The sequence below is a fragment of the Anabrus simplex genome, chromosome 2, assembly GCF_040414725.1.
Source record: "Anabrus simplex isolate iqAnaSimp1 chromosome 2, ASM4041472v1, whole genome shotgun sequence".
Taxonomy (NCBI): Eukaryota; Metazoa; Arthropoda; class Insecta; order Orthoptera; family Tettigoniidae; genus Anabrus; species Anabrus simplex.
The window spans coordinates 44,358,503-44,381,282 of record NC_090266.1 but is presented as its reverse complement, the minus strand read 5'-3'; the positions used below and the strand labels follow the sequence as shown (position 1 = coordinate 44,381,282).

At 39.1% G+C, this 22,780-nt stretch overlaps 1 protein-coding gene across 3 annotated transcripts in view; it reads left to right on the top strand.

Annotated features, from left to right (window-relative positions):
* Window positions 1-22,780, top strand: part of Stat92E (Signal transducer and transcription activator Stat92E) — a 522,273-nt gene that overhangs the window by 101,881 nt on the left and 397,612 nt on the right. For all 3 annotated transcript variants that reach the window (XM_067140262.2, XM_067140261.2, XM_067140263.2), the window contains exon 3: window positions 15,505-15,661. In XM_067140262.2, coding sequence (XP_066996363.1) covers window positions 15,505-15,661 — 157 coding nt within the window. The remainder of the gene's footprint in view (window positions 1-15,504; window positions 15,662-22,780) is intronic.

The window sequence follows — 22,780 nt, the reverse complement described above, 5'->3', positions numbered from 1 at the left end:
AGTGCTGAATGTAGAAATTGTGCAGAGGAGACATCAGTAACATGGTGTTATGACTCAACAATAGATGACGATATAACATTGGTAGGGGTGGAATTGACAATTTCAAATACATAGGGAGTGAATTAATGCAGAATACAAGGCTGGACATCCAGATCAGCAAGAGGCTGCAACAAGGCAATGCATTCTACAAGAGTGTAAAAACCTTGTCGGGAATGAAGAGGTATCAAGGAAGTGTAACAAGGTTGTGTATGAAATTTATTATACATCCTTATTGACTTATGTGGCTGAGACCTTGGCAGTGACAAGTAGGGAGGTGGGTAGAATTCAAGCCAGTGATATGAAGTACCTGGGAAGTATGATAAGAAAGACAAGGAAAGATAGATTGAAAAACAAAGATATCAGAAAAGAGGTGGGAATGGAAAACGTAAATGAGAGAATTGATAGGAGTAAACTAAGATGGTTTGAACTTGTTTAGAGGATGGAGAAAAAATTACCAAAACAGATGACAGAGATGAAGTCTGAGGGAAAGAGAGCGGGAAGGAGACCTAGAACAAGGTGGGCCGGGCTGAGTGGCTCAGACAGTTGAGGCGCTGGCCTTTTGACCACAATTTGGCAGGTTTGATCCTGGTCAGACGGGTGGTATTTGAAGGTGCTCAAATACGTCAGCCTCGTGTCGGTAGATTTACTGGCACGTAAAAGAACTCCTGCGGGACAAAATTGCGGTACCTTGGCATCTCTGAAAACTGTAGACGTAGCTAGTGGGATGTAAAGCAAATAACATTATTATTATTATTATTATTATTATTATTATTATTATTATTATTATTATTATTATTATTATTATTATTATTATTAAAACAAGGTGGATCAATTCAATAAAGATAAGTTCAAGAAGAAGAAACCTGGACTGGGACAGAATAATCGAAGAGAAATGGTGGAAGTAGGGAGGAAGCTGGAGAGGTGCCGAAAATGCCCTGACACGTCAGGTGCTGGATGAGAGGAAAAGGAGGAGGATGATGAAAAGTGTAGTAAAGAATTAGATTATATAACCTGATGCACATTCCAGATCTACTTTGTGTCAGAATAATTTCTATTATATGTTCACTGTTAAGAGTGTACTGCAGATCTTATGGCATAAGTGTTGCCGCGTCCAGCGAGTGTAACAGGACAATCATTGTACGGCACTCAACATGAGTAGTACAGCCCGCTGTCGGATGGAGTATCAGCAAGCTCCTCATCCGGACAGAATTTTGATCCTTTGTAACATAATAATCCGCACCCTTTTACTATACTTCCCATTAAATTACAGAATTTGGATGAACACTTTTTAATAAGGACTGAGTAATTTCATAAGGAATGGGGAATCCGAGGACAGTAAATGATTTACATGATAATAATGCTTAGAATGGGTTATAAATACTGCATCAATTTACAATTTTTTACATTCAAAATTTAGGTACATATAGTATGACAATGACAAAACAATTGGAATGACATGAAATCTAACCCGAATATAGTCCAAGGTCAGCCTAGGTCATTGACAGGATACAAATCATCTGTTGGACCAAGTCACTTTCATTTGCTGGGGTGAAGAGAGTACCCAGAAATAACAAGTAATTTTGTTCTTATCATATGACACTTCACATGTTATTACACGTGTAAATGAAAGAAAGTAAACAAATATTCAGTAGCAGAATGTGTATTGGACAATGAAAGGCAAATACTACAGACTGAGGTGGGAAAATTGCAAGAATTTGGTTCTTTAAAATATTTCTCAAAACAACTGCTAGCCATTTCATCAGCAGTTTTTCTTGCACAAAAATTCAAGCTTCTCATTTGGCACAAACCTGCATAATTTAACTGCATGAAAGTTCTGTCTCGCACATTATTTCAGGTGAGTAGCAAATAATATTATCATGAGTACTCAGAAACTTACAGATGCATGAATGGGAAGTTGTCATATCAGAGATAGAGACTGGGAAATTCATAAGTTAAAGCACAACACACCAATGCAATCTTACGTCCAGACAATGTTATTCGAGGAGTCCAATGCCCTGCAAGTCATTGTTAAGCTGCATATCTTCTTCACTGGACATTTCTTCTTCTGAAGAGCTGTTGCCTAACCTAGTTATGAGAGCCTCTGGGTCATCTTGGAGATTATCTGCAGTCCACATCTCTACATCAACTGTCTTCACATGTGTTGTTTGAATCATCTGTCCATAGACTGGTTTGATGCAGCCCTCCACACTACCCTATCCTGTGCTAACCTTTTCATTTCTACGTAACTATTGCATCCTACATCTGCTCTAATCTGCTTGTCATATTCAAACCTTGGTCTACCCCTACCGTTCTTACCACCTACACATCCTTCAGAAACCAATTGAACAACTCCTGGGTGTCTTAAGATGTGTCCTATCATTCTTTCTCTTCTCCTCGTCAAATTTAGCCAAAGCGATCTCCTCTCACTAATTCGATTCAGTATCTCTTCATTAGTGATTCGATCTATCCGTCTCACCTTCAGCATTCTTCTGTAACACCACATTTCAAAAGCTTATATTCTTAGGGGTGAAACATCAGAGACATTTGAAATTAAAACTGGACTACGGCAGGGAGATGGGCTCTCACCACTATTATTTAACTGTGCTCTAGAAATGGTAATGAGGGAATGGTTTAGAAAATGTCCCCCCAAAATAAAGATTGGCCGAAAAATCAAAACAAATTGCCTGGGTTTTGCTGACGATTTAGCATTACTAGCAGTGGACATAAAAGAAGCAAAAACCCAGATATCAGAACTTCAAAACATTGCAAATAAAATTGGCCTCAAAATATCATTTGAAAAAACAGAAATTATGCCCCAAAAACCAACACAGCTAAAAGAAGTCACCATAAATGGTAATAAAATCAAAATAGTAACTCAGTTTAAATATCTTGGAGAAGTAATAACACGTAACTTAAATGAAAAAATCTCAATCCAAGTAAGAACAAATAGATTAGCTAAAGCACAAAAATTAACATGGGATATCTACAAAAAGAAATGTCTATCAATAAATACAAAAATAAAACACTACAACACAGTTATAAAACCGGAAGCTACATATGCAGCAGAAACACTCTTTTACCTGAATAAACAATCAAAGACTGACAGACTTCAGAAAATTGAAAGGAGGATTGGAAGAACCTGTATCAACAAAAAATATCAGAAAGATGGACAGTGGCGGTTAATACCTAACAAAGTCGTGTACAAAGAGCTAGAACCCATTACAGATACTATGCGTAAGAGGAGACTGGGATTCTTTGGACATATCATGAGGATGCAGGACTCGAGACTTCTGAAACAACTAGTACAACACAATCTCGTCTCAAAAAATACCACAACAGGATGTAAATGGATCAGAGAAGTAAGAGAGGATCTGAAGGAAATAGGCCTTACAACAGAAGACACCAAAAATAAGATAAAATTGAATACAAAACTCAAGAATACAAACCTCCGCTTTACCCTTACACAAAACAAACCAACAACACGCACATTTTCAACTGAGGAAAGGGCACGAAGATCGGAGCGTCTGAAGAAGTACTGGGAGGACCGCAAAGCCCGAACAATCCCTTCAAAGAGACCTGAACGACGGACTGACTAAAGTGATCCTATGTGGTCATAAAAGAAGAAGAAGAAGAAATAATATATTTACTTAAAAGTTCAACAACTTCCCCAACATCTTTATTGTTGTGCTCTTAACATAAGCTATTTAAGTATAGAATTAACAAAGTTAATATAATCATCCACAGAAAAAAACTAATCAAATAAACCATGATACTCTTGTTTTGTCAACCTTGAATTACCTGAGAATATTGAACAGATTGGTTATAGATTATCTGTCCTCCCCAATCCTCTCTTCAACCCTGATCTAAAGTCTTATAAATTTGCTTCCCAAGAAAGAGGTAAATAACTTACCCCATAAGTTCTAACAAAAGGTTTAAATCACATAGAACCTAAAAAATTAGGTAACATAAGTATCCTCAACGACATTAAATTATAAGACAGAGAGAACTTAGAAATTTTGTACCCTGATCAACCCTCCAACACTTACAACTAAAGCCAATAACTTTAATCCACTTGGTAAACCAATCATAGAAGGTGTTGGAAATATAACTCAGCTTAATATATACACCCACTAAATGAAGTGCCACTGAATACCTTCTGTGCTAGCAAAGTTTGAGATGTCTCGTTGATGTGTTCTTTGTCGAACAATCTCTGCAGTTCCCAAAGTTCTTTGTCAGCGCCTACATTGTTTCTGCCATTGTCCAAATACATTCTGAGGTAAAGCGTTCAGAGAATTGCAAGAAAGGCCTGGTTAGTCATGCTACTAACAGTTTTTAGGTGAATTGCCCTAGGAGCTAACATACGAAAATTGATACACAACATTTACACTTTGAACTGTTTTTATGTCTGATTTATGGTGCAGTGGGCCAGTGTAATCAATCCAGCAGTGTAAGAATGGATTGGCAGGTGATACTCTGTAGTTCGGCAGCTGACCCATCAGTCGCTGGGTTTATGGTAGATAAATGGTTTAGGACTTGACGAATGGTATTGCTTCCATTTGGTATACAATATTGCTGGCGAAGGCAAGAGAGTAGCAATTGGCACCCAACATGTAACATTCGTCAGTGTTCGTTCACGATAATCTAGTTAAGTGGTGCCTTGGGGGCAAGATTATCTGAATTTGATCGAAAGGGAGCTCTGATCGTTGTAATCTGCGACAAACTCGAAGTCCTTGCTCGCAGAGGATTGGATTAAGGGATATAAGCTTGCTCTTCTTACTAATATTTTTTGTAGTCCGAATGGCATGAATATCCACAACATATGCTGATGCTTGGACGCTCTTGATACATGCATTTAGTACAGAACATAACTCTTGAAGGTTCAATTTAGCAGTCTTCCTTTCCGTGGGACAAAGTTTGGCATTGGTGGCTAATCTGAGGCAGTCGTATAAGCTTCATGAACTCGTCTTAAGGCTGAAGTGCCACGAGACTAACCACAGGCTTTTGCTGTTCTGGGATGTCCCGAGTCTGCAGAAGGGATTGAGTCAGGCCACGACAGAGAATCTTCGACAAGCCATGGTGGTCAATCCCACCAGAGTGATTTAGTGAGGAGGGCATCTGGGGTGAGTCCACGTGAAATCCGGTCTGGAGGATTATTTCCTGATGCAGCGTGCTTCCAGTTTGCAATCAAACTGTCTTGAATCTCTGCAACTCTGTTGGCAATGAAAGCTTTCCATCGTGTAGGAGATGCTGCAATTCATGAAGGAACTATCGTCGAATCTGTCCACAAATGGGTCAGATTTACAACTGATGCTACCTTCTTGAGATGACGAGCTAGAAGCAGTGCTCTGCACAACTCTAGGCGAGGAAGGGAGACCCTTTTCAGTGGGGCGACGTTTGATTTAGCCCACAGTAGCACTGTGATGCGCTCGCCCTGTTTGTTTTCCGATCTAAAATAAATGCAGCATCCGTAGCCCTTCTCCGATGCATCCGAAATACCATGCAGTTGTATATTTATGAAAATGCCCTTTGCTAGTACTAGTCTGTCAGTTTAAATTTGGCTAACAAGAAGAAACTGAGTGTGTAGATGCTCCCAGTACTGTAATATTTCTGTTGGTAGTTTCTCATCGCAACCTAAGAGCAGTTGCCTGAGTAGCTGTTGGAAATATTTTCAGGAGATGATCCCAACGGATCGTATATTGACGCTATGACTGCAACTACCTTTGTTTTCATAACATGTCCATTGACATTAGTAATTCCGGTACCATTATCAATCTGCAGTTGATCGTTGGCAGGATGCCACAAGAGTCCTAAAGTTTTAACATTATTGCTGTTATGAAGTTGAAAGGGCAGCTGGGCTTCTCTGTAATCTGGAGGAACAGCTTTGGTTAGTCGTGGATGATTGGAACACCACTTTCGAAGTTGGAAACCACCCCTTTGGAGAAGATCGATGAGTTGTTCTTGAATTCATTAAGCTTCCTTGAGAATTTTTGCTGCCTTGGGTACACTGAGACACTCCTCTATAGCGAGCTGCTAATGACATGTAGTAGCAAGGAAGGGTGCTGAATTTGTTCCACTATTAATAATCTTGACCATAGTGGCAGGTATTTGATCCGTATTGACTTGATCACAACAAATATGTAGGTGAATGGTCTGCCTAGTCAGTACTAAATATTAATTATATTTATTTATCTACATAAGTCTAGTACATGTTTCGAGAATCTATATACATTCCCTTCATCAGCTAGTCAAATTAAAATTAAAATTCCTGTACACAAAAAGACCTAATAAAAATGGGGATCCCCATTAAGAAATCCAAAACTATTGCCTATACAATTTAACATTTTAAAAATCAAAGTGTGGATGCATGGAATTAACTTCCATCTAGTCGAATAGGATAAAACACAATAGAATGGAGTCTGTATGCATTAAAATATTGAGCACTATGTTCTTGTTGTGGCGTTAGATCACAGTGTCCTTGAAGATCCGATAATTTCTTGTAAAATTCGATTGGAGTTGAGAATAAAAGAATAGTGCAAAAAACTTACCATGCCGAAACCATCCGATATTGGGCGTGTTATGCAACCAGGTGATGTAAGCTTAAAATGATCAATATAATGATACAAGAAGTACGTGAGGCTGTCATATAACTATTAAGGATATATAAAAGTGGCTGAGGTTGTTCGGCGACTGATTCAATTTAACATTTTAAAAATCAAAGTGTGGATGCCTTGAGGTCTTAGAATGGTTATGATGATCCTTAAGTGCCTTAATCATTTCAAAAAGACATTAAATATTTCTGTAGAAAGTTTATAGTAGGCCTATTATCATAGAGTATACAACTGTGTGACTGATGGAGTTATTATTCTTGTTGTTGTTATTAGACCCGTATTTGTGAGGTGAGTCCACAGTCATCTTATTTTTGTTGAAAAATGTTGAAAGGTTCGCGGCTGAGTGTTGCCGCGTGTGTCTTTACTAGCTGATGCAATTGTTTCTTCGTTTTGCTGATCGGAATGTTCATGCTTGATGTTGGCTATAGCTTGAATGTTGAGAACGACTATTGATGGATGTGTGGTGAAGAATCTGTAATTAGAGGAGGGTAGAAAGACTTTTAAGTTTAGAGAAAGGATGGCTATATTTGGCAGGAAACTTTGTGTGTACATTTACTTACACTCTAATTCACAGGTTTTCATTTTTAAATTGGAATCTGGAAAATTTGAGAAAAGTTAACGATTAAAATTTGAAAAAATAAATGGAAGTTTGAAAAATTTGTTATTGTTTTATTTTACCTTTTCAGTGGCAGCCTTGTGCTTCATGGATTTCAGTTAAAGCTTTAATATCCGGCTTTATGTTCAAGTTCAGGCTTAAGTCTCTTTTGAGTCAAATGCCCAGCTTATTTCTTTATTTTGTGACGAGCTGGACAACAGAACTAAATCCTTTCTCAACTAATTAAATATGTTGACAGGAACGAGATGAGAAGTGGTTCAGTTTTCCCCACAGTTGTGGATAAGTGTCCATAAGCTTCACCCAGGCTAACTCGTAACTGCTCTACTTGAAAATGATTTTCACCTCACAGTCATACTTAAGGTCTAGAAACTCCAGCTGCAAAGAGTTACTAAGCTTATCCACAGCTTCACATGAGAATGGATCTGGAATCCAATCCAGAATTAATTAATACTGATCTGCATTTAGGGCAGTCGCCCAGATGGCAGATTCCCTATCTGATGTTTTCCTAGCCTTTTCTTAAATGATTTCAAAGAAATTTGAAATTTATTGAACATCTCCCTTGGTAAGTTATTCCAATCCCTAACTCCCTTACCTATAAATGAATATTTGCCCCAATTTGTCCTCTTGAATTCCAACTTTATCTTCATATTGTGATCTTTCCTACTTTTAAAGACGCCATTCAAACTTATTCGTCTACTAATGTCATTCCACGCCATCCCTCCACTGACAGCTCGGAACATACCACTTATATTAAATAACACTTGTATGTTTTATTATTCATCCACCTATTCAGTACAATACAATTTTAAAATTTAGGACATTGTCCTTATCAAAATTGGTAACATGAAATTAACATATTAGATGGTACATGTTTCGCCTATCAATAGTAGGCATTAACAGCCATATTTTTCACCTTAGGATAGATCAGGTACCTGATTGGAAATTATTTATGAGTGCTGTTAAAAACTGTCATTTAAAATGTATTGGAGATTGTTAAACGACTATTACAATATAAAATGTAGTATGCTGTTACTTGAAAATATTTGTGATAATATTGGAGTCTAAAACATGATAATTCTTTGAGGATTATGACATATTAAAAGATATTGCAATAAAAATAAAAATCAGAAAACACATTCCATTTAGTTGTCAGATGGGGCATTATTAAAAAGTTATGGAAAGTTGAGCAATGGTAATGTTCATTGGCTCTTGAAGTTAATAAATATTTATTTTCATTTATTTGCTTATAAATTTTGAAGAATTTTCATATGGCCTGGTTCCTTTTGAGATAATAGTAGTTGGAAATGTTGGTGCCGTAGGCTGTATTGAAGTCTTCGTAGGCGTCATTAGACCATCTTCTTTGATGTGGTAAGAGTTTGTAATGGGTATGGCTCTTTGCTGTTGGGCGTGTTGAGGTGAGCATATTAGTTGGAAGGGAACGTTGTTGTCATTCGGTGATTAGCCAAAGATATGATGAGTTCTGTAATTAAAGGGTTAATTTGAAAATTTAATGAATAACCATAATTGGAATTCAGGGGCTGAATAGTGGAAGTGGCGAGTTTGAGTAACTGGCATTCGCCGAGCTCTTATTGCGCGTGTTGTATTTGTGAAGTCTTGGTGGAGGGGGTTGAGCTTGAGAAGGCGTGGCTGAGAGCCCATTCGCTGCGCGTGAGGAGTAGTTCACAATTAAAATAAAATTCTTTAAGGTTCCACCTTGTTCAATACAAATACACTGTTGTTAGATGACTTTTTACAACATTTATTTTATTGCAGTACTAGTTTCGGCGCTCTATTAAGGCACCATCATCAGCTGCGCAATAAGTAGAGAAAACTTGAAGATACAACAATACAAAACAACATACTGATATACTTAACTCCTTAATTTCTATCTAATGGTAAGTTTAAAACTCTAAGTTACAAGCAAGGTAACCCTTGTGAGTCGAAATTGTAAAATCTCATGAGTTGTCCTTGAAATTCTGTGATGGCTATAATTTTTTACATTCGTAAAATTCAAGTTCAACAACATTCCTAAAATCGTGAAATTAAAGCTGAATCAAGTCCTAAAATGCTAAAATGTTCATTTCACAGATGCATTAGTTGCCATGTGTTGGATAAAAACTCGTCGTATTCATTAAATTGCCAGACTGTGCCGTCTTCCGATGTTTGTTGATATGTGGAAGCTTAGTTCTTACGGCGACGATGTGACAGGAAAGGGCTAGGAGTGGGAAGGAAGCGGCCGTGGCCTTAATTAAAGTACAGCCCCAGCATTTGCCTGGTGTGAAAATGGGAAACCACGGAAAACCATTTTCAGGGCTGCCGACAGTGGGGTTCGAACCTACTATCTCCCGAATACTGGATACTGGCCGCACTTAAGTGACTGCAGCTATCGAGCTCGGTCAAACATTTCCTAACCTAAAATTGGAAGATAGTCATATACAAACATTTCCTGATGTAAATTCGGGAATTGTATTTTTGTACGGCTCCACTATGAATAAATTAACACGTGTCTCATAATCAGCAACATATAACTCGTCCCTGCAAAGGAAAAGGTAAGTATGGCCAAGCATCTGGAGATTAACTGCTGTATAAGTGCAACGCTATATGGGGGCGCGTGCACGTGTACAGTCGTAATGACCAATACGACCACATGCGGGGTCGCAATATTTTACCTAATATACATAATAAGTTAACCTAGTATCATAAATACTGTATATCTCCATTTCAGCGATCTCTTCGCCCCCGTGTGCTACGTTGGGCTAATCAGTTGGTATTTAGCACACCCACCAAGCCGCATGGCTAGTGCATACTGTGGAGGCCACTGCATAGGCTACTTAAAGCCACCATGGGAATCAACATCTATATCATCAGATGGCCAGGCAGACATCAATTTTTGGAAATCAGACAGTCTCTCATAGTGCATTGGCACTGCTGGTGGCTTGAAGTAGCCTATGCAGTGGCCTCCACGGTATGCACTAGCCGTGCGTCTTGGTGCGTGAGCTAAGTACCAACTGATGAGCCCAACTTAGCACATGGGGGCGAAACGCAGGCAGCCAGGGATGAGGTAGCTGGAAAATTTATAATGTCCAATAATGGACTATTATATTGACAGGAACTTACCTGAAATAAGTAATGCAGGCTGGAATGTACAGGGTTCGGGCCCAGCTGGTGCGAATGTTCAGCTGTCTCGAAAAAGACAACACGTGTTAGATTCCAGTTCAGGTAGCGATGATGACAGTGGCAGTGATGACAATAATACTGATTACAATCCAACCAGTGCTAGTTCTTCATCAACTTATACTGAAAATGGACAAAGAAGGTCCCGCGTTGATCCAAATTCCATTGTGATGTAAAGGGAGAGTTTTTAGGGTAAACAAAAACTAGGAAAATATTTTAATTATTTGTTTTATGACGAGATATGCCAGAACATAGCTGAACAGACAAATGATGCCCAGCAAGAAATCGCACATAAAATCTCGTTTAGTAAGATGAAACGAAGGAGTCGAGATCAAGACTGGGTCAGAACAAGTAAGGTCGAAATAAAGCTTTTTATGGCCATACTGTTGCCGCAGGGGATTGTACAGGAACTTAAATTAGGACACTATTTTTCGCAATAAATTGTTCACTATGCCTATTTTCTATGAGCTGATAACAAAGAGAGATTTTTTCTTGCCGGGCTGAGTGGCCCAGACGGTTGAGGCGCCGGCCGGCCTTTTGACCCCAACTTGGCAGGTTCGATTCTGGTTCAGACCGGTGGTATTTGAAGGTGCTCAAATAAATCAGCCTCATGTCAGTAGATTTACTGGCATGCAAAAGATCTTCTGTGGGACTAAATTTTGGCACATCAGTTTTTCTGAAAGCTGTAAAAGTAGTTAGTGGGACATAAAGCCGATAACATTACTATTATTATTATTATTATTATTATTATTATTATTATTATTATTATTATTATTATTATTATTATTAGGTTTTTCTACACATCATTATACCTATCTCTGACAATGAGGTGAATAATGGACAAATTCCTCCCAAAATGTTCAAGACAAATCCAGTATTTGAGAATCTGTTGGCTAAATTTTCTGAAGCTTATACCCCTGATGGTAAAGTGTCAATTGATGTGAACCATCCTTACATACCAAGAAAACTATCGCGTTTCGGAATGGAATCATACAAATTATGGGAAGCAGAGGCAGTTTATATAACAGGATCTGTTTCCATGTGTGTCATAATGAACAGCTGCAAAAGGCATAACACGGTGCAGATTGTAAATACTGTAAATATTACCTGTAGTGTAGAGTAATATAGTCAGTGTATGTCACTTACGAATTGTAGGTATATAAACTTGATCCCTCAAAAACGCCAACCAACATAACAGAAAATTTTGAGAGTATTATAATTTATTCCATTGTAAATCTTTTATGTACATGAAAACATTGTAAAGCTACAATTTACATATACAAAAACATTTATTTCCAGGCAGAGATTGTTAGTAAACTGCCTAAAATATTCATGTAAAAGTTACTGTATAAACGATAACCAGAGCTTTTCTGTTAGGAAGAAGCAACCTCGATATCGCAGTGTGAATGTACTTAGTACGTTCTTGCACAAAGTATTGAAAAATTAAAACAATAGGATTTTTCTACAATTAAATGCATTATATTCAAGTAAATATTTCTCTTAGGACCCTTCAGTAGTTTATTTTAGTCTAAGATTGTTTTTAGTCAAGTAATATTAAATATTTTCTTCAATCAGTGAAATCACTCCCCACCTGAGAGTGAGCCGGTGTATACAGGGTTCCCCGCTTAAGGGGTTAACTTATTTGCCATTTGTTGGTCATGTTGGTCATGCCGTGATTGTAGTAGAACTGGTGAGATGCAAATCAACATGACGACGAACCTAACATCAATTTTCAATTCTAGAAAGTAAAATCATTTGGACATCGTAGCCCCTGTGTATAAAGGAAAGGGTGATAGACATAAAGCTGAAAATTACAGGCCAGTAAGTTTGACATGCATTGTATGTAAGCTTTGGGAAGGCATTCTTTCTGATTATATTAGACATGTTTGTGAAATTAATAACTGGTTCGATAGAAGGCAGTTCGGTTTTAGGAAAGGTTATTCCACTGAAGCTCAACTGGTAGGATTCCAACAAGATATAGCAGATATCTTGCATTCTGGAGGTCAAATGGACTGTATCGCGATTGACCTGTCTAAAGCATTTGATAGGGTGGATCATGGGAGACTACTGGAAAAAATGAGTGCAATTGGACTAGACAAAAGAGTGACCGAATGGGTTGCTATATTTCTAGAAAATAGATCTCAGAGCATGAGAGTAGGGGAAGCTTTATCCGACCCTGTAATAATTAAGAGGGGAGTTCCTCAAGGCAGTATTATCGGACCTTTGTTTTCTTATATATATATAAATGATATATGTAAAGGAGTGGAATCGGAGGTAAGGCTTTTGCGGATGATGTTATTCTCTATAGAGTGATAAATATGTTACAAGATTGTGAGCAACTGCAACATGACCTCGAAAATGTTGTGAGATGGACAGCAGGCAATGGTATGTTGATAAACGGGGTTAAAAGTCAGGTTGTGAGTTTCACAAATAGGAAAAGTCCTCTCAGTTTTAATTACTGCGTTGATGGGGTGAAAGTTCCTTTTGGGGATCATTGTAGGTATCTGGGTGTTAATATAAGGAAAGATCTTCATTGGGGTAATCACATAAATGGGATTGTAAATAAAGGGTACAGATCTCTGCACATGGTTATGAGGGTGTTTAGGGGTTGTAGTAAGAATGTAAAGGAGAGGGCATATAAGTCTCTGGTAAGACCCCAACTAGAATATGGTTCCAGTGTATGGGACCCTCACCAGGATTACCTGATTCAAGAACTGGAAAAAATCCAAAGAAAAACAGCTCGATTTGTTCTGGGTGATTTCCGACAAAAGAGTAGCGTTACAAAAATGTTGCAAAGTTTGGGTTGGGAAGAAATGAGAGAAAGAAGAGCTGATCGACTAAGTGGTTGGGCGAATTGGCCGTGCGCGTAGAGGCGCGCGAGCTTGCATCCGGGAGATAGTAGGTTCGAATCCCACTATCGGCAGCCCTGAAGATGGTTTTCCGTGGTTTCCCATTTTCACACCAGGCAAATGCTGGGGCTGTACCTTAATTAAGGCCACGGCCGCTTCCTTCGAACTCCTAGGCCTTTCCTGTCCCACTGTCGCCATAAGACCTATCTGTGTCGGTGCGACATAAAGCCCCTAGCAAAAAAAAGGTGGTATATTCCGAGCTGTCAGCGGAGAGATGGCGTGGAATGACATTAGTAGACGAATAAGTTTGAGTGGCGTTTATAAAAGTAGGAAAGATCACAATATGAAGATAAAGTTGGAATTCAAGAGGACAAACTGGCGCAATTATTCATTTATAGGAAGGGGAGTTAGGGATTGGAATAACTTACCAAGGGAGACGTTCAATAAATTTCCAATTTCTTTGAAATCATTTAGGAAAAGGCTAGGAAAGCAACAGATAGGGAATCTGCCACCTGGGCGACTGCCCTAAATGCAGATCAGTATTCATTCTTTCTTTCCTGTCATTCGCTTTACCTTCCCAATTGGCGTTGTGTGAATTGAGATACCCATTACAATCGCAATCCTTTCCATTGCGTTTCCCACATAGTTGACTATCTTATAAAATAATTCAGTGCTATTCTTTCCCAGTCTGAGCACTCCAAAGACGCACGGTGGAATGGCAAAAATGTGATTTCCTGCATTTACACGCCTTATTTTATCGTGTTTTTGCGTATTATACTGTGAAATTGTGCAAGTTCAGATGGTAAAATATTATTCAGAACCCTTGTGTGATCAAGAAATTCAGGCTATTCTGTTAGGAAACGACAGTGAGACTGACATTTCTTCTAGTGAAGATGACAATAGTGAGATATACAGTGGCACTTCATGTGACTTATATATTAGGTTTCAACCTATTACTTATAATACTATTACTGCTTATGATGACGAAAGTGAAGACGGCCGTGATTGTAGAAGAACTGGTGAGATGCAAATCAACATGACGACGAACCTAACATCAATTTTCAATTCTAGAAAGTAAAATCATTTGGACATTTAAAAAAATAGAAATTTAAAACTTTTAAAAGAGAGCATAGTTCAGTGATTCCAACAGTGACATTATAAAAGGGAACATAGTTTAGTGATTCCAACAGTGACATTAACATTTTTGTGAAATAATTATTACTCTGCCAAATATCAATTTATATTTGCAGAATTAATTAGGTATTCTTTTGTTTTGAACATGGAGAGACAAGTGATAACAAAGCAAATTACAGGACATATACATGGATATATCCTGAATCATCGAAAGAGACCCGGGCTGAGTGGCTCAGATGGTTGAGGGGCTGGCCTTCTGACCCCAACTTGGCAGGTTCGATCCTGGCTCAGTCCAGTGGTATTTGAAAGTGCTCAAATACGTCCGCCTCGTGTCGGTAGATTTACTGGCACTTAAAAGAACTTCTGCAGGACTAAATTCTGGCACATCGGCGTCTCAAAAAACCATGAAAGTAGTTAGTGGGACGTAAAGCAAATAACATTATTATTATTCATCGAAAGAGTTCATGTATATACAGTAACTTCGAAACTGAGATGAGTACAAAATTTTTAGCAAAACCTTATATTTTGCCCTAATTTAGGTTGGCAGTTTTAGCAGTACTACAGCATTTTAGCTTGGCAGTGAAAGTGTTAGTTGGGGCAATGTGTGAGAAGCAGTATATGGACCATAAAGGGAACTTTTCAGCAGTGATGGTAATCCAAACTGCTTTGCCTTAAAACCACCACCGATCACTAGGCCATAATAGCAGAGTTCAAGAAATAGTTATTGTTTATACTGTAAATACCTCTGTGTTGGAAACTATACATAGCAGTTGCATGAAGGACATATCTGATCAACAAGGCATTGAAAATGCTGGCCTTGTTTTAATAGATCTTGCTTTCCAAATATACCCTTTATTTGGTAATTTTGCAGCTTGATATATCTGCCCATTCTCTTCCTGAATGTATATGTCGAGTAATGTATTTTAAGACCTATTATTTTGTATAGCAAGGTAAATTAAATGTTGGATAATTTCAAGGCTGAGAATGTATTTCAGATTCTGTCTTTGACAAATATTTTTATAAGAGAAGTTTGTCATAGTTATTTACAAAGAGTGTATTAAAGGTGATCGTGGTACTGTTGCAGGACTGATATAGATCCAGATAACCCACAACATGAGCAGTATGTGGCAGGTCTTGTTGCTTCACTCATCCAAGAGTTAGAAACAAAGGCCAACACCATGACTGCAGAAGACCTTTTCTTGAACAAGTTGAAGCTTATTGAAGCAGCCAACATGTTCCGGGTATGTACCATTCTTAATGTTCTTCCTGTGAATTTATGATATTAATTACAAACCTGGAATCAAATGTTCCATTGATATCAACTCATCAGTTAACTTGAACCATAGAGAGAGAGATGGACGTGAAAAGGATAGCATAAGAAAGAAGAGAAATGGACAAACATGAACCCATAGTAGGACAAGTACAATATCCACATCTTCATACACCACTGTTCCAGTAAATGAGTTCTCTCCTTATCAATCCTGGTTGTACTACGTCCATTTCTACTCAGCACTCTGCATCCTATTATTTGTTCCTTTTGATGCCTTTATCTTTCGGTGTATGATTTCATTTGATATTTGTCCCTTTCCAATGCATATATATATATCCCATAGGATATGTTCCTCCTAATCCCTGTATTCCCTTTTACTGTGTTTATCTGGGTTTCTTTTTATATTACACTTCCCATGTCAAGACTAAAGATTTGTATATTTGGACCGTTATTGGACATTGGGCGAAACGCTGGCAACCAGGAATGAGTTAGCTGGAAAATTTATAATGTCCAATAACAGTCCAAAAATATTGATATTATAAATTTACTCATTCGGAACAAATATTTCAGGTTCCCCATGGGAATCAACATCTTTATCATCTTGTGTAGTAGTAATTAAATTTATTACCTATGACAATAGAACAGAGAGATATTTAATAGTTACAGCATGTTTAACCCCTGAAACTGTATTATATATCTTTGTACAGCCATCATGTAGCATGTTTTACCTACTTTTATGATGATTATTTTTGAAATATTGCTGAATGATATTATGAAAACTGGGGTAGTGACATTTTGAAGGTAGGCATTGAGGATTGAAGGGATACTTCGCGTAATTACTTGCCGACTAGTGTTGTGGGATTAAATAGTGGTAGCCTCGGTGAGAATTTTCATTTGTCTTAAATGAGAGTAGTTCATGGTGTGGATCATTATAGTCGCATCCTAGATTGTGAACCATGGGAAACGACTGAGTGGCCTAGTAAGTGGTCCCGAGTTGGGATACCCATGGCTGAAGAATACGAGTGGGTACCTCGGGGATATTCAGAGTCGTGGACCTCCTTGTACTCAGGTGGCTCGGACTGTGCAATCCAAGAGGTGTTCCTAAACCGTTAGAGGAGAGATTCTCAGTGGGATTTTGTGTAAGTAGGGTAGCATCCACTTAGGAAATTTACTGAGTGCAGCCTTGGACCTGGGGTAGTTACTGTGTCCCATTTCCATTTGACAGGCCAGGAACCCCTTGGGAACAACTTGGTGATTGAAATGAAATTCAGTGGTGTGCTTTCATTATCAATGTGGCTTATGAAAGGAAGGAAGTAGAACTAGCTGTTGTAGCAAAGAGGCATCTGTATGTGTTAGGAGATAATAAAATGTGCTAACCCATTAATATTCAAATTATCTTTTTCCTAGTTTCTAAAGAAATCGTTATTCAAAAATGTTTATAAGTGTTAAAGTTACACCATCTTTCAGGAGACAAATTTCAATTAACTGTTAGTTACACCACATCTGAAATTCAAAATATCAAGGGCATTGCTCCCATGAATAAACTTGTAAAGCACCAAAGAATTTACGATTACCATATTATCAATTCGGGCAAAGAAATCCCATTCCCTTGGACACTTGCTTACTAATGTCATAGCAAACTCCTCTCGTATTACCATTGTATGCTTTTGGGAGCTTCGGTTTTTGTATACTAACCTGAGCATTGGCTCTACCTTGAAATGCTTGACATTGGTTCTATACTGTCAAAGTTGGTTGCAACTGTTACACATATCTTATCATTTGTTCACACAGTTAGAACTTCACAATTCTTATTTTTTAATTTTTTAAGTAGTCATAGGAATCACATTTTCCTTTCTTCATCTCCTTACCATTTTCAACGGATAGTCACCTGTTCGATTTGCCCTTACAGTACCTGTTACTCTGTCCTAGGTGTCTTCTGTAAGTGAAGAAGTTGTCATAGAACACTATGCGACTACTAGGATTATCCACACAGTCCAGCATGTTCAGAACAACACGGGCTCCTGTTATTTGAAATTGAAACAGTAACCACTAGATCTACTCAGGGTACCTGAATCTAATAGGACTGCTTTGATGGTCTGTTCCAAGTTATGTCTGTAGTATTTACCTATCATTTCATCCACCGCTGGACATTCTTCAAACGCTCTGAACTGTAGATATGAAAGGCCATATCTAGAAGCCCTTGTTTTAGATTGTAAGATCATTATTTCAAAATTGAACGGGTCTCCTCATAATCAGATATATATTTGTTAGCACTGCTTCTTTGACAATTTAATACCTTTCAGGCCAGTATGCTCTCTCTGAAGGTAATCTGTGGTATCCAGTAAAGAGAAGAAACCCTACAACCTCACAAATGGTTTGAGAGGGCTGAGTATAAAATCTGGGATGTTCTTTTCACTTACAGCATGTCAAACAGTTTCCCTTATGTGTTCAATTACCTCATCATAAAAAAGTGTTGCAAAGATTTCTTTCAGACTGAGATTGAAGTTCCTGCTTCATTCTCGCTAGTATTCTACAAGCCAAAACAGTGAGAGATCTCTCCCATTCTACAATATTCTAAGTTGTAACTAGTTCAGAAACTCAGCATGAGCAAGTGGTCAGCAGTGCTTGAAAATGCCCGAGTAGCTAGCATCCTCTTCAGCAGCAATTATTCAACAACATTGCTGCAAATAAAAGAAAACGATGGGTGTACAACAAAATGTAGGTTTTAACCACTATATTCTAGCAGTATAAAAGCTGCATACGGTAATTATAGAAAACAATGCACCAATTCATGGAAATGTACACGGACTGAGCAAATGTCATGGGATAGCGGAGCACTGATGCGCAGGTGTGTTTTCTGCGCACCACACGCTCCCTGTGCCAGTGGCAGTTGTATAGGAGACCTTGTGAGCAGTGGCTATGCTTATGACGGGTGTAACATGGAACGTCGTCGTGAGCTGACACCGTTCGAATGGGGTATGGTGGTCGGTTTCCGACGGATGGAAAGTGCGATTTCGGAAGTGGTGCGGGAATTCGGCTTCACACGATCAACCGTGTCCAGGGTGTATCATGAATGGTTGAATGCGGGTGTCACCGTCCACAACAGACGAACGATCGGCCGTCCAGCCACCCTCGATGACCGTGAATGGCGACATCTGAGACGGATTGTCAATAGTAACAGGCGGGCAACCGTGCAACAAATCACGGCTCAATTCAACACAGGCCGTGTTAGACACGTCTCCCAGTGGACAATCCATAGGAACATGGGTTCTATGGGGTATGGGAGCCGGCGCCGCACATGGGTGCCACTGTTTACCCAACGTCATCGGGCACGACGACTCGCTTTTGTCGCTAGTCACCAGGGGTGGACACTGGAACAATGGCGTAACGTTATATGACTGAACGAATCACGATTTCAACTGCACCATGCCGATGGGAGACACCGTGTATGGCACAGACCACATGAAGCGATGGATCCCGCCTGCCTCGAAGGTGTGGTCCAGGGCACTGGTGTCTCTGTTATGGTCTGGGGTGCATTTTCCTGGTATGGAATGGGCCCCCTAGTTGTTCTGGAAGAGACTTTGAATGGTACGCGGTATGTTGAGTTGCTCGGAGACCATCTCCGCCCATTTTTGGCCTTCCATCGCCCAGACGGTTCTGCGGTGTTTCAAGATAACGCGCTACCACGTTGCCCGGGAATGGTTCCAGGAACATGCACAGAGATGCCAACTATTACGATTCAATCGTAATAATTACGAATTACCCATCACAATTACGCCTTTACGAATATCACACCTCAAATTACGATTTTTTGTTGATTTTCAAATCTAAGTGTATGAGGTGTTCAAAAGTACAGACAAGGAATGCCTTTACAGCTTTAATTCTCACAATATTATTTTCGGATTTCTCGGTAATCATTTATACCCCTTTCCATCCCTCATTTGAGAATATTTCGAGTTTTCTCCCGCCGAACTCGGCGTGTGCTTACGTTACCGGAGAAATCGGCACCTGTGAAGCGGTATATCTTGCGGAGCTGTTGTCTTTGTTCGTCACATGACCAGACTTCCTTGAAATATGCGAGTTGTTTTGCCTTTGTTTTGGCGGCGAAGTGGTGAGAAACTCCGTTTCATTGTGGATACTACGTGCGAGACTGTTGAAATATTTATTGCGATTTTGGTTGCCAAATTTACATATATTGTTCTTGTAGGATATATGCTAATCGTGTGTTACAAAATGCGAAAGGTTTGAAATAATGAAGCGATTTATTGTGCAGGAAAATAGGTGTGGTGACGTTACCGTGATTAGTGATGCTAGTAATAAACCAAAAGTAGTTAAAAAATTTAGGGAGGAATACTCGAAAGAATGGCCCTGTTTATTGCGTTCCTCAAAATCTCATTCACGCGTGTTTTTGTAGTGTGTGTAGGCGCGAATTTTCAGTTGCGTATGGTGACGAAGAACAAGACTGAGTTCTGTGCTAATATGAACACCGGGTTACGTAGCGCATACTGTACCTATCTACGAAATGTCACTGTAATATTTGCCCTAAATGGAACATAATTGTGTTTACATAAATAAACTCGAAAATATGCGGTAAATTAAGAAATAGTACGAAATGATTTACTTGAAGAGAATGATATGGATACATACTTTACTACCTTACAACTATTTTTTTTCTGCTACGTCGCAGCGCTTCCGTATGTGTCTTTTTGTCTAACACTTTCGTGTGTGATGTCTTTGCTCACTGAAGTTGTTTGTATAAATTAGGTACGTTTTCTTCATGTTGCTCATTCGTTTTGTGCCCTAACTCATTCATAAATGATATATTTATTGGTCCAGGGATCGTGCTATTTTCCTTTCAACAAAAAAGTAATATATTTATTTTGCTGTTTGAACTGCCCGCGCTAGTCATATGGACAAAGATAATGAGAATTCACAGACATAGCACTCCCATTCGTCAGTGCTAGCCCTGGACCTCAAGAAAGAAACAAATGATGGCACGAGAAGCGGAATAGAACATGAGTGAGTCCTGTCTAAAGCCCGTAAGAACGTATACATATTTCTCTAGTAACGACGGTATTGCTTAATTTACAGCAGATTTTTCACTTCATTTTCACTTCATGATTATGTTCCATTTGGGACAAATATTACAGTGCCATTTCGTAGATAGGTATGCGCTACATAACCTGAGCACCGAACTGTTAAGTGCTCTGTTAGTGCAGAGGAAGCACACAATATCAAACGGAATAGCATGTCACCAGTGTACGTTTACCAAACAGCAACTACAAGCTGCTAAGGGCAGCAACTACAGTACTCAACAAAAGAAATCTACCTCAGATATGTACTGCAGATCACCTGTTACTTTAGCGGGTAAGAATCATTCACTCTTTATATGTCAGTCTTTGAATATCTGGTTGAATTGTATGTTATTCATTAATTTTTCAATGATATGTACGTTAGTAAGATCTCGAAGAAAGAAAATTCTACGGCCGCCCCCCCCCCCCCCCCCCCCCGGTGCCCAAACGGCTACATTACGAATTGCCTTTCTTGAAAGTTGGCATCTCTGCATGCAGCGGAAGTCCAACGACTGCCATGTCCACCCAGGATACCCGATGTGAGCCCTATCGAGCATATCTGGGATGTCCTGGAACGCAGGCTCCATGCCATGGATCCTGCGCCCACGAACAGACCAGCATTGGCGGCCGCTCTGCAATCGATTTGGTGTCGGCTGCATCCAGAGGACTACCAGGGACTTGTCGACTCACTTCCACGGCGTCTCACTGCAGTTCGTAGGGCCAGAAGAGGCCCCACACGCTATTAGGTGACCATCCCATGACATTTGCTAAGTCAGTGTACATAACACTCCATTGCAGGCCATGAAAAACTTTGCTTATATTTTTAAGTGTTGATATATCTCAATAGCTGACTTCATAATGGTTGAAGGAAAGGTTATCCTAATATGTTTTCATAATAACTGTCATGAAATATCAAGTACAGTTTCGTATTTAACCAAAAAGGTCGTGGTATCCTCATATGAGGACACTGGATCTTAATAGGTATTGATCACAGTAATGCATATGACAACTCATTCATACCTGCTACCATATGTTCTTGGAACTCTATCCCAGCTGAAATTAGAGGCATAGGCAATCAGATGATATTTAGAAGGAATTTTTTAATGTGGTACTCAAACCTGTAGAAAGTAGATCATAACAAAACTAATATTTTGTTCTTAATCACCATTAAGGACACAAAATTATAGAATTGAAGTACAGTAAATTAATTTTAGTGATATTTATTAATATGTTTAACTATTGATTATACGTATTGTACCAGGAATGCCCGTACTTAGCTATCTTGGGGAGCATGGATTTATGCAAGCCGTATGCGTTCCATGCGTGGAATGCGTACAGAGAGAAATTAATATTTTCTTTACGTCCCACTAACTACTTTTACAGGTTTCGGAGACTCCAAGATGCTGGAATTTAGTCCTGCAGGAGTTCTTTTACGTGCCAGTAAATATACTGACACGAGGCTGACTTATTTGAGCACCTCCAAATACCACTGGACTGAGCCAGGATCGAAGCTGCCGAGTTTTGGTCGGAAGGCCAGCGCCTCAACCGTTTGAGCCAATCAGCCCGGCTACAGAGAGAGGTTTTTGAGATAACCTTTTCAAATTAAACTCTTTGTTTATTCACAGAAGAAGGCACGTTGTATATTACCTTTAATAGAGCCGGAGTTGGAAAAGGAGAGTTAATGTCATTTGTGTTTTCGCAGGCGATGTCCCTTGGTGCTGGTACTCTTTCTCCTCACCATAGGACAGCTCTCTGTACCATGGAAACGCGTGAATTCCCATGACAACTGTAAGTTCTGGCAGATCACAGATGGTCTGGGAGTCTAAGTTCCATGGTTTAGGCATTCAGTACGATTGTGTACGCTAGGCTGATCATCGGTGCAGTTTGAAATTAAATTGAATGGTTTGAATGGTTCCCGTGAAGGGAGTGAAGAAATGTGGTTATACTGTGTAGAATGTCAATAGAACCTATCATGAACATTCCTTACTATAACTGCACGTATGAAAATAAAGAGATTA